Source organism: Manacus candei, unplaced genomic scaffold, assembly GCF_025592945.1.
Source record: "Manacus candei isolate 608988 ecotype Guabito, Panama unplaced genomic scaffold, ASM2559294v1 h1tg000047l, whole genome shotgun sequence".
Classification (NCBI taxonomy): Eukaryota; Metazoa; Chordata; class Aves; order Passeriformes; family Pipridae; genus Manacus; species Manacus candei.
Genome location: NW_026138095.1, coordinates 12,607,760 through 12,621,358, shown reverse-complemented (window position 1 = coordinate 12,621,358; position 13,599 = coordinate 12,607,760). Strand labels below are relative to the sequence as shown.

The following is a 13,599-nucleotide window of genomic DNA, read 5'->3' as shown; positions in this document are numbered from 1 at the left end:
CCCAAGTTCCTTAAAATGATCGTCTCACTCCATGAGGATCAACACGGACAAATCAGATATGGCAATGCACTTTCTGAGCCCTTTCTAATAACCAATGGTGTGAAACAAGGTTGCGTTCTCACACCAACCCTATTCACAATCTTTTTCAGCAGGACGCTCCAAAGGGCCACTGCAGACCTTGATGATCAGGATGGTATCTACATTCATAGAATCATAGAATTGATTGGGTTGGAAAAGACCTCCGAGATCATCCGTACTGATGGAAACCTTTTCAACCTAAGGCGACTGAAGGCCCACATTAAGACCTTAAACCATCTTGTCCAGGAGCTGCTTTATGCTGATGACGCCACCCTCGTGGCTCACACAGAAGCAGCTCTGCAGCGTTTAGCATCCTGCTTTGCAACGCTGCTGAGCTCTTTGGGCTGGAAGTCAGCTTAAAGAAGACAGAAGTTCTCTATCAACCGGCACCTCAGAAAGTCTTCCATCATCCCCATATCACCATTGGTGAATCAGAGCTCAAATCAGTCCAGCAGTTTAATTACCTAGGCAGCCTCATCTCCTTGGATGGTAAGATTGACGGGGAGATAGACAACAGGTTAGCAAAGGCATACAGTGCCTTCGGAAAGCTTCATAAAAGAGTTTGGCGAAATAAACAGTTGAAGAAAAGTACAAAGATCAGTGTTTACAGAGCCATAGTGCTGTCTACTCTTTTATATGGATCTGAATCTTGGGTCATCTGCCTCCACCACCTGTGACTCCATCAACGTTGCCTTCGTACAATCCTAAACATCCACTGGTCAGATTATGTGACTAATACTTCTGTTCTAGAACAAGCAGCAGTCACAAGCATTGAGGCCATGTTGCTGAGAACACAGCTGCACCGGGCAGGGCACGTCTCAAGGATGAAGGACCAACCACCGCCTCCCTAAGATCTTGCTTTATGGTGAACTTGCCACTGGTTGCCGCATGAGAGGAGCCCCGAAGAGGAGATACAAGGACTCCCTGAAACAACATCTCAGCCTTGGCCATATTGATCAACATAACTGGTCTACTCTGGCCTCCAATCGGGAGGTCTGGAGACACACCATCTATAACGCTGCTGCTTCCTTTGAGAACGCATGCAGGATCACCCTTGAGGAGAAAAGACAACACAGAAAGAATCGTGCCCTGCAGAATTTACCACCTAAGGAGTCCTTCTGCTGTGCCTTTTGCAACCGGACATGCCTGTCTTGTATTGGCCTTTTTAACCACCAGCATGCTTCTAGCAAACGTGGGTAAAGCCCTTTCCCAAATCTTCGTTCACAAAGCCTGGCCATGATGATGATCACTGTCACTACATCTGTGTCTATTAAATTGTGCTGAAAAAAGTAAAACTGTGTGTCCAGGACTGTGGGACTATAGTGTACAGCACACTTGAAAAAAAGGAAAAGTGATTTTTAAAAGGATGGTGGATAATTTTTCAATTGTAAATGAACTATTCCATATTTACTGTGCTGTACTTCTTGCTAAAATTATCTAATAAATTGAGGTCTGATTTTAAAGAGGTGTTCAAACTTAAATGTAAATTGATGAAGTTGAAATTATTGAAATTTTAATCATTAAGTTGGAATGTTACAACATCTAAATATTTGAAGGAAATTTTTGGTTCTTGTTATCAAGACTGTGACAGTCTCTCTGTCACTTTGACAGTCATTCATGTAATTTAGTTTCAGGTATCTAAAAGCTGTACTGAGCTTGCTTTGCAAAAATCACAGGGAATGAATACAGGTAGACTCTTTGATGTCTGCCTTATCTCAAATTTACTTAATTCTAGAAATTTCTGCAGTAGCTTGATTTAGATGCTATCCAATTTTCATTTTAAAATTCAAGGGATAAGACCATTTTTATGCTCTTCTAATATGACTATTCATTTATTAATAAAGAACCCTTGTAGAAAAATGTCAGTGCTTAAGGCAAGATTCGAAACAGAACTTCAAGCATCCAAATAACCACACAGGGCGAAACCTCAGCGAAACATAAAGTCCTCTTGAAGTATACCAGATGGTTTTGCTTTAAATTAACTATCTTGCTGGAAAGAATAATGATCCGTTAAAGAAAACCCAGAAGATTTAGATGTCTCTTACAGAAATGGCATGTGTTTACTACTACTGATCAGATTAAAAGGTACCTAACTTATGTCTCTTAGAGTGTTTGAACCAGGTTTTGAACACACATGAGATAGTATCGTATGTATTGTTCTGAGGATGTCAGTAGAATGGACACTTAATCTTGTGCATTGTGTAATCTTGTTATTGGGCACCAATAAAAAGTATTTGGACCCAGCAATGTTAGCAGTGGCACATTTAATTAGGAGCATTAAATCAGTTAGTTATCAGTGAACATAAAACTTATAGTTGGCATTGTGTCAATTTTTCCTTTTGTTAACAATTAGAACACTTCTGTTCTTTTCTCCTTGTTTTGCAGTTTTAAATCCCAAATAAGATTTTATTTAGCCGCTTGTAACAATAGAAGAGCTCTAACAGACTGTTTCACATCTCATGCCTCTTAGTTCTTCAAAGACCAACTAAAAACTAGCTTATCTCCAGACGTTAAGAAACTCAGGTTGTTTTAGCGAGGCCCATGAGAAGCAAAGGAGTTCTGAGGTTCAGATGACAAATGCAGAGTCCTCACTACTGAGCACCATCACAATTGAATAAAGTGGAAAAGCTGAGAGGACAGAAGGAGGATTAGACAGAGGTGTTTGCATTTTGACATCACATGAGAAGGGAGCTTCAGGGAAAAAAATCATTACTTTTTATTGAGGAATCATGTACAGTGGGGAAAGGGGGGTTTACTGCATAATTGCAAAAAAACTGATTTTTTTTTTTCACATTTGAAACACGATGACTGTTCTTCAAGTTAAGCTGAAGCTTACCTTAATCAAGTCAACATAGTAAACAATTTGATGAAAATTGTTATTTAATACCTATGATGAAGAGATAAGGAAAGCCTAAGCAAAGCAATCATCAATCATTTGGAATGCAATTCCGCAAAGTTAATATTAAAGTTTTTCCAGGTTCCAAGGCAGAAATTTGATACATGAAATCTTTTTTCACCAAATATACTCATGTATTTAAGCTGAGAAGGACATCTACATCTATGGCACTATATTACAACTCAGACTTGGGGACTAAATCTAAGTACATATTGAGACATCTCTGTGGAGGACAATGTTTTGTCAGGACAAATACTAAGAATAAACTGGAATATTCAAATATTGCATTTTGGCGCATGGACAGAAATTTGATGGTTAAAATTGCCTCAGAAAGTTGGTCTTGCCCCAAAACAACTGTAGTTTTTTAGAGTAAAGGCACTTGACAAAAAAGAAGATAAAATACATTCCTGTATCCTTTTCTGCACAGTCGGTACTGAGTCCTGTGTTCCAGACCAACTTTCTTATGTTTACAGGGAAATCAAATAGTTAATATTAAAAAAAAACCTCCAACTTTTCTGATTATCTAACTATGAAGTCAAGTTTCATATGATTAAAGCAGAATTCCTAATTTTTTCATCCTCGTTCCATCTCCCACCCTCTGTGCCTCCTCTGCTCCCCCAGTATGATTTCTGCTGTGTTCATCAAGTGCTCTGAGGGGTGTTTTCAGATCACAGAGTTCCTGTGTGTTCTTAGAATCAGGAAGAGCTTAAATCTTTAGTTTAGTCTACCTGTGGAGGAGTACGAGGGTCCAGAAAGCTAAGATGATCCCAGATATGGAGGTAGAAACTGGAATACTTTATTGAACACATGAGTGCAATTTAAGGGTCTTGGGGGTTGGATATGTTAATGAGGAGGATGGTTTATGATAATTAGGGGACTGACTATGGTAACTAGGGGATTACACAGGTTTCTGCTATAGTTACACAATTGATTAATATTTTCCTTAACCAGGATTACATGGGGGAGAAGAAAACAAAGGGGTTTCAACATGGTTTGATAACTTCATCTCAAAGTCCTTCCTTATCCTGCTGCAGGAGCCAGGTTAATCCACATGACTGTATATCAACAGGTCTCGTGAGGAAGGTCCAGTCCTTCAGATGCAGGGATTTCTCTCAGCCTCTGTCGCCCAAAGTTTACTGCATAGGCCCACCAAGCTCCTTTCTGCTGACAGCTGGGTTTCAGATCCTACAGAGGAGGGATTTAATTTTATCTAACAAGGTTAAATTCAGGTCACTAATACTGAGATTCTCTCTAGAACCAAAGTAAGAAGAAAAGTACCTTCGTAGACTGAATTATTTCAATGTTTCAGTGAAGTGGGATATTACCTTAATCTTTTATGCAACTCTATATATAGGCACATTAGAACTTGTCTTATTTCCTACAGCATTTTTTTTCTCTGTCTTTCCTGTATTCATCCATTATGCTGCTGCGACAACTATTTCTCAGGCTTGTAGTTTTGAACATGCTACCCCATTTTTGGCATCTCTTCTTTTGCTCTTTTGCTTCTTCCTTATCAGATATAAAATACTTTCCTTCACTTTCACACTAATTCCCATCCTTCCTCATCTATCGAAAGTTCCTGTCAAAGCCTAACACCACACTCCATTGCCCGTTGCCAAGCCTCTAGGCTTTGTCCTCTGTTGTGCCCTACACTTTTGAGGGTCCTTCTCACCACCCATGCCCTGATTTCTCTGCTCCCCTTCAGATTCTTCTTTAAAGGACCCTTGTGCTCTACCAGTATGGCCATATGAGCGCACAGGTTGCTGATGCACCAAGACCACTGTCTTTCACGGTGCTTAGTGTTGTTTCACCATACTTCCGTATCTCTCTAAATCACTTTGTTGCTTTGATCACCAGCTTGTTGGATGAGTGGTGACTAGTTATTTTATTCCTTGTTCAAACTGCAATAGACAAGTTTGTTAGGAAATTTTCTCACTAGAGTATAAGTAATAATGATCCTCCTGATTATTATTGTTACTATTATGCCTGTTGGTCATCCTCTATTGCACTCCTATCTGCACCATATTCACTGATTTCCTAAAGGCTTTCCTCACTAATTAGTTTAATCTCTTATTTATATTTATTACCATCACTACTAAGATGGGCCATCTGGCAAGTGTCTCACAGACATGCGTCAACAGGGCTGAACTGCACTCACACTGACTGAGACATTTCCTCAGCTACTGTACAGGAACTGCCTTTTGATAACATCCCCTCATCATCCTTGGTATCACCTTTCCTCATGAGACCACGTCATACTCCCCCGGATCTATTGCTCCGTTAGCAAGTTCTCCATGCCCTGATTGTTCTCTGAGACCCGCTTGTTGCACCAATGCCATCTCCCACCGAAGTGAGACCCCTTTCATCTCTTTCCCCCTTTTTACCTGCTCAGAGATCTATTTTTTAGAGAGTATTTTGGTTTTGGACCTTTCCCTGCATCGCCACACTCCAGCTTTCCCCCTGACCTTAGCTAGTGTCCCAGAATACTGAATAATCCCTCTTCTGGCCCCGGCGACCCACATCTCCTTTCATTTCTGCCACATCCACCACAGACTCTCCCATGTGTTATTGGGCTGAGAATGCAGTGGAACGCCTGCTTGTTGTAGCTCACATGCCTTCTGCTTCTGATTGAGACTTGTGCCCGGACATATGTAGACCATTGCAATAATGCACTAATCCTTTATTTCAGGGTGTTTTTTTTTTTTTTTTTCCCAACCTGAAGCCTATGACTTCCATGAAGGAGTGAGGGTAACAATGGGGGAAGGGGGACCACAGATCCTCTTGATCCAGGACAACAATCCTTTATCAGCTCTTTTGATTAGGCAGAGTTTCATGCCTTCACTGAAAACTCTTTTAAGGTTCAACAACTGTTGCCTAAGGTAGTCTACGAGGCCTCATGTGCCAGTTGCTTTGAATTCCCAGGGTCAGAAATTTAGAAAATTTCAAAAGGCCGGCAGTGTGTGTTTGTGTGTGTATGTATATGTCAGTCTGAAAATGAAAGATTCAATTACACAATGAAGCTTCATTTTGTATTTGAACTAGAAATGGGGAAAGCCAGGATTAGGTTGATTTTTGTACATTTCTAAATAGAAGACTGAAAAGCACATATCTCTGCACCACACACTTCTGCAAACTTGGCTGTAATTGATGTTTTTTCCTTTCAGTTGTCCCGATCCTGTTTGTGGGTCCTTGGGGAATAAGCAGATCCAAACTGGAGAACACTGGGTAGGTTACTAAATAAAAAGAACCTTAGCACACTGTCTTTCTGTTTACTTAACTTTTCTGAAAGCCCTTGACAGTACTTGACACAAGTACTGATTACTAGATTATAAAATACATACAGCACCTATAGATACTTGTTACATTTTTCAGGTTCCTTTTAGTACTTTTACATTAAACTACTTCTAGGAATTCTCAGATTCACTTATGCATGAATCAAGAAGTAGAATGAACCTTCACTGTTCCTGAGAGGAAAGGTATCACATCCAGTGTTCATCCACTTACATGAAGCAAGTTGTCAGCACCACCATCTTTATGGAGAGCATCCTTGGAGACCATCTACACTTTGCATTTAATTACTAACTATTCCCCGTCATTTTGTAAAAAAACAATTATTATGAATTCTAATGGCAAAATCTTATAGTCACTGAAAGCTGATACTAATGAATGTGTTCATATTTGGTGGAGGAATTAGTGACAGTAATGTGCACTAGTAAGCATCACTTTTCCAGTCTTCTGGTCTTCAATGATGCTGTTAGTAGCATCACATAAACTTTGTGAGTTTTGTATGATTTCTCTTGTTCTCTTTTTATTATTCATGACTTCTAGAGAATTTAATGTGGAATGCCAATATAGATAATAAGCAGCAACCAAATAATAATTACAGGCTCATAGAGTTAGATGTTATCTAAATCGTAAATGACAAACCAAGATAGTACAGAACCTCAGGCAAGAGAAAACATGTGCATAGGACAAATTAGAAGGCTAGAGCAGGATAAAAGGACATAGATTCAAGGAAACAGTATGCATATTTTTTAGCAAGACATGAAGCAATTCCTGTTTACTACACAATTCTTAGTTTACTCATTTATAGTTTCCGACAGGTAATTTAAGTAGGATGAATTTCATTATGAAGGTTTGATGTCATATACAGTTATTTTGTGGATTTGAAGATTGAGTTTGCCAGATAGTTCTGAAGTTTGTGGTCCAGGGAAACAGCTCTCAACATTCACGTGGAAAGATCTTCAGAATAAATACAACTAGAGTTGTTGATGAGACTCTTCATAGTTTTACTCTGTTTCTTCTGAGGACCACCTGAAAAACTTGTACTGCATCAACTTCCTTTTGAAATATATACACAGGTTATGTAAGCTTCCTAATTTTTCTATGAAAAATTATATATTCAATTATTATTAAAATTATGTATTATATGTACATATATAAAATGTAAATAGATAAATATACAAAATGTATATTATATAAAATTACATATTATATTAAATTATTAGTAAAATTATATATTAAATATTAATTATACTTCAAATTATTCTCCAGGTGCTGGGGAACAAATGAACACATGGGAATCTGGTGGATCATCCGAGGACCAATGTTGTTTTCCATTACAGTAAGAATTATATAACCCATATTTTTTCCCCTCCTTGGTCTTTTTAATTAGTACCTGTTTTGTCCTTCGATATTTTGGAACAAATAAGATACAGTTTCCTACTACAGAAATATCATGGGGCTATAAAGTGACATAAGGGATAAACTACTGTTCAAATAATGAGGAAGCAGAGTTCTATGTTAAAAAATTAAAATATAATTTTGTACTGGAAGATCATGTATCACAAATTATACGCCAATCAGGCTGAATAAGGCAATGCAAAGTTCCTCAATTTTGCAACTTTAGTAACTTTTTTGCATAGGGCTTTTGGTCTGTGAAAGATAAATAGTTCATGACTCATAGGCATTGGCAGGTCTCATTAGAAAGAATTATTTGCAAATTTTTCTGGCTCAAGTCAGGACAACTTAATTAACAGAGGAGATAATCAGTTGTAAAAAGAATGCCCAGGGCTTTTTGGTCTGCCTACATCCTCTTTATCTGAAGAATTGCGATCACTGTGGATTTTTACTACATCCTGCTTACCTGTCATGGTTTGGCGAAGCGTTGCATGACCTAAAGGTAAATAAACTGTTAGCTGCTTTGTTTGGAGAGAGTTGATACCAGCAGAGTCTGTCACTGCTGCTCTGTACGCTCTGCTGCAGATGTGGCAAAAACCTGCTTGAATTCCAGCCTCATCACAACTGCATTCCAGTTATTTGGTGGCAGGTTTTGCAAGTGTTTAATATCAATTTTGCATTTATTTAATAGTTATATGATTAGTGCCATAACATTTATATTAAGTAATCCATATGTATTTTTGTTAAAGGTTAACTTTGGCATCTTCTTAAAAATTCTCAGGATGCTGATTTCCAAACTAAAAGCTCAGCAAATGAGCTTTCATGACTACAAATACAGGTATGTAATAAGTAACACAGAAATCTAGGCCCTTTCTTTTTATTTTCTCATAACATCAGAAGATTGCCTGTTTGTCCTTAAATATTTACCTACCACCACCAGGCGTAACAGATACTTAGAGTATGATATAGGAAAACCATCTGGGAAAAAAGGCTCCACAGACATTTCCTTATCTGAGAGGTAAAGACAGGTCAGCACCTATGTGCTGAGTTTTGTGGGCATTTTCACAAAGGTTTTGCAATGCAATGACATCCCTGCTCTCAGGTATCTTCACTCACACCTGCGGCCTCTGCTGCTGTGATGCATTTTTCCCTTGAATGTGACAAAAGGTCCTCAAAAGAAAAGGGTGTGAAGATTTGTTAGACACTGAAATGTCTCAGTGTTTCTGATATACCTTCTTCCTTAGCCTGCACTCTTGTAGGCCTTGGTGTGGGCTCTTTTGGAGGAGTCTCAATGGTACATCATATTAAAGTCTCGGAGCTGACATTTTCACAAATATCTTCTCACTTTGTGGGAACTACAAGGGCAGGCTGCTCTGCAAGAAGCTAAGGCTGCAGTGAAAACCTGGAAATGATGGAAACACGAGGATTTAACTGCTTTCCATATGCCAGTCCTTTCCTGTTCTTAGTATCTTTTAGTATCATTGTGAACCCCTGGTTGCTACTACAGTCCTGCCTTACTAACACTAATTAATTTATTGTCAAAAAGAACCAGGTAAGGGGAGGGGGGGGATGGAAATTTTGCTACTGACTTCCTCTTAAACCTAGTATTACATCCCTAACAAAATAATATTTCCATTTTCCTTCAACAGTCAATGTCCAAAGGATCTCAGCTATATTCTGCAGAATGATGCAGGAAGGTGGTTGTGATGTACAGACAGCAATGCCTATATTTAACATTGCCTAATGTTTTGTATTATATTCCACTTTCTACTGTTTATAATTTTGCTAAACTTTTAAAGAGTCAAGCTATTCTTCATAATGCAAATCATCCTCATAATTCACTTTGTTTTGAGAGCTCTTCTTTCATCCATATAAATATGTCCCCAGACTCGTTAAAGAAGATTCTCTTCTAGCAAATTATTCTAGTTGCATTTTTTAGGAAGCAGATGGCTGCTGACAGTACCGCAGGATGTTCTCAATGCAGCTACACAGAGCTTTCAGCAGTGATAGGAAGGTCTAAGGACCCTGTTACTAGACCACTCATATTTAGCTACGTAAATATTTTTCTGTTACCTAACAACATGTTTGATGATAGCAGCCTTCCTGTTCTATTTCTTGTCCCTAACTTTTCACCTGAAACTCAAAACCAAGATTCCTTCCTGTTCATACCTTTATGATAGTATGTTTCAAAACTCATATCTGAGGATTTATTTCCAAAATCACTAAACTGCTAATACCATTCCAGAGTCAGAATATTGGGGGAATGTTTCTGGAATCATTTCTTTGTAGCTGAATTTTTTTATATTTGTACCAAAGATACTTAAAAATATAATAATCAAACATTTTCTTTTTTAAGATTGGCAAGATCTACGCTTGTGTTGATTCCATTGTTGGGCATCCATGAGTTTGTATTTACCTTCATCACTGATGAACAGGTGGAAGGACTTCCAAGACATATAAGACTTTTCATTCAGCTGACAATGAGCTCATTTCATGTAAGTACTGTTTTGCAAGTACTGTTTTTAGGGGTCATAGATCCATGTGCATATGCTGCTCACCTATATATACCACAAATATAGAGAATTCTTATTTAATATTACACTCCAACCTAAAATGTCTCTAAATACACTATTGCAGTGACAAGATAAAACATTCACAAACTGCATATTCAAAATATAGTAGTCCCAATCACCAAAAAAGGAGTCAGACATCTTCAGAAACAGTGTATCCTGTATTCTTTGATAGTAGGTGACAGTTCATCACAGACCCCTGAACACAGGATTAAAGCGATCTATTTAAAGTAATCCCCACCAAAATCATAACTATGAGAATGTCTGTCCTCATCCAAGGTTTGGGTTCCATTTCCCTAAAGGATCTGTTCATTCACCTTATCTGCAAAGTGACACTATGGGCTCCTAGATGTACACTCACAAAAGTACTGTACTCACAAATTTTTAGAGCTAGGAGAAAAATTTTCAGAGCCCTTACATGGATGGAACAGACACACAGACCAGTGTCTGCAGGTCGAAAAGAAGTTTCTTACCTATACGGTCAGCAGCGTTTTACAGATGTTCGCACACTTGACTCCTCTTCAGTCACCCTGCCTTAGTCTTGTGAAAATAGGCAGAAACCTGAGGTAGGAAAGGAAGAGAGTTTGACTGTAGCAAACCTGTGGCAAGCCTGAGGGGGTGAAGGACTCACACTCCAGTTAAATAGCCAATCCTAAGTAGTCCTAATTGTAGAGTGAGCTGTCACTGGAACTCTCAGATGGCCACTTATGCACAGGTATAGGTGTGCTTCCCCATAACTATTTGCTCTTCAGTTTGCAAAGCCAAAGAACTGGACACTGGCACAAAGCAGTGCTGTCTGCTTCAGTCTGAGTTCTGCAGAGCTGCTGAGTAACGGCTCTTCCAGGTAGTAGTAATGAACCTGCTTAGAAAAGTTGTCCTTTACCCTTATCTTCCTGTCTTGACCTTCTTAGGGCAACAGAACAGCGATTTCCAGGCCTCCTCTCTTTACTGAGGAACCCAGCAATCTCTCTGTCTACAAGTCCTTGCTCCTCACTAACTCAGTGCTCTGACACATGCTGCCCACTTCTGCAGCCTGAGGCATGAAGTCATCACAGCATTGCTGCACTTTTCCCACAATTTATGATGATCCTTGGTTTTGACCTTTATGTATGCACCCACACTACGGTGTACGTATGCATCAGTGTTTTGACACTGTTTTTGAGGCTCCAATTAAAAATTTCCACTACAGTTTGAGGGGAAAAAACTCCCAGAGAGTTCCTGCAGAGCCACAACCCTGAGAGGCTCGCTGACATGGTGTTCACAGAATCACAGAATGATTTAGGTTGGAAGGGACCTTAGTGTTGGAGCATGCATTCCTCAGTTAGACGTATCCTTACTTGGAGACGTTGCAGTGGCTAGATGTTATTTTAAAAACACAGAAAACACTTAAAATTAAGTGAAAATTTCATTTACTGGATTGTACAGAGAAATCTGATATATAAACCAGCTTACTCATCCTTGCTAGAGAACACAAACTTCATTCCTTTTAGAGAAACATTCATGTGCTTGGCTGCATGTCATGCTTTAGAAACAAAATGTCTTTACAAAATACCCGAAGTTTATTGCAGACTCTCTCTTTTAGCTATGGCATTATTTGTGAAGGGATTAGCCAAAAAGCGCATCAACTGTACACAATTACATTTGTTTAGTCTGTAAATCTTCTCAATAGTTTTAAAAGACAGTTAAACTGTTTTGTTAAAGAAAAACAATTACCCCTGTGATCTTATCTGGAGGTTTAACTCAAACATTTTGAAGGAGCACAGAATTAAATTCTAAATAGGAGTTCTGCTGTACGTATGATGCTGCTTTGTTTTAGAAAGTGGAGCAATCCAAATACCTTGGCTCCCTGATGCATGCAAACTGCTAGCCACAGGAAAACCTACTGTTTCTGGTGGAGAGAACACGTTATTTAATGAGTAATTTATCATGTTGCCATTGTCAATGGAACTGAAAAACAGTTGTGAGGTTTACGTGTGCATCTATTCTTTTCTATTGGTGTTTATGCTAATGAACATTTCTTCTGAATTTCTGATTCTTCTTTTTCACTCATACTAGGATAATTCTGAAATTGTGTGCTTGAGAAGTCACAGCATATTGGAAAGATTTCTAAGTGTGAAATTCAATTTATTGGGAAAAAATGAGTAAGCATTAAAGAAATCAGGATATAAAATGAACATCAAACATGAATAATCAGCAGAACTTTCCACCTTCTGGTATGATTTCACAGTGCTTCTGCCTGTCACTGCATGCTCTGGTCCTGCAGGAGCAGGGAACTAGATTCACAGAGGGATTTACAAACTGAAATCAGCACAGAGATGTCACTCGTGTTCACACAGGCAGCTCCTAATCTGGTGAGTCTCTGCTTTTCTGGCAGTGGCTATCACCAGGCTTAGCAGTCAAAGGACTCAACAGCACCATGTAGTTCAAATCCTGTTTCTGCTTGCAGTGCCCACGAGGCTAAATTTAGAGCTCATAAATAAAACAAAAAAACCCCCAAACCACCCACCAGGTAAAGACATTTTCATGAACTTTCTACCTAAAATAATGAGAACTATGTCCAGGTGCAGGAGCAGTTCTGCATAAAAAAGTTGCTTTTTAAGCTCTTAAATCTGTACTTAATATCATATGTGAGAATATATTGTAATTATAATAGTTATAAGATACAATTATTATAATGTATTATAATTGGTATTTAATATCATCCATTATTAACTCTAATGTCCACAGTATTTTGTGAATTTTTTTGCATATTTCCATGAAATAATTCAGATGCCAAATATTATTTAAAAGTTACGCTGATAAATGACATGCCAAAATTAACTATATCTTGCTAGCATAACCCAGGTGAAGCACGAAAAATGATAGAAATAAAATACATGGAAAAAGCAATTGTCACTGGTATTTCTCCTGTCCCCGTTTCCACTGGTGTGGCAGATAAACTGCTTGTTTTCATACTTACTGCATATATGCTTAAGGTATTAATGACTCCAAGCCTTTCAGGATTGCTAGACAATTAACAGTGGCCTCAAAATGCTATTGGTTAACGCTAGGTATAATGAAAAATATTGAAGATTCTGGGTATGTGAATTTCTTTTTAAGCTTTTGTCCGAGAAAAGCAGAAACATTTCTGGAAAAGTATGAGTGTGAAACCAATTGAATGCTGTCAGCTGCATTGTATATGGTTATAGTACCTTTGTAGTTGTGATATAAACATTGCCTTGAGACTGAGATTATTTTTCTCTTAATCAGCACTTGTGTCACAGATGCCTTTAGACATACCAAAAGAAGGGCATTTCCTGAAGAACTGGGAATAAATCTGCATGTCTGTGCCAGCCTGTGGAGTTGAGATGCAGCCTGGAAGCTGCTTTGGTCTGA

The 13,599-nt window shown here is 38.5% G+C and overlaps 1 protein-coding gene across 2 annotated transcripts in view; it reads left to right on the top strand.

The window, feature by feature from the left end:
* GLP2R (glucagon like peptide 2 receptor) overlaps positions 1-13,599 on the top strand; it is a 40,529-nt gene that overhangs the window by 22,732 nt on the left and 4,198 nt on the right. For both annotated transcript variants that reach the window (XM_051798048.1, XM_051798046.1), the window contains 4 exons: positions 6,139-6,199; positions 7,529-7,598; positions 8,404-8,492; positions 10,011-10,149. In XM_051798048.1, the coding sequence (XP_051654008.1) occupies positions 6,139-6,199; positions 7,529-7,598; positions 8,404-8,492; positions 10,011-10,149 (359 nt within the window). The remainder of the gene's footprint in view (positions 1-6,138; positions 6,200-7,528; positions 7,599-8,403; positions 8,493-10,010; positions 10,150-13,599) is intronic.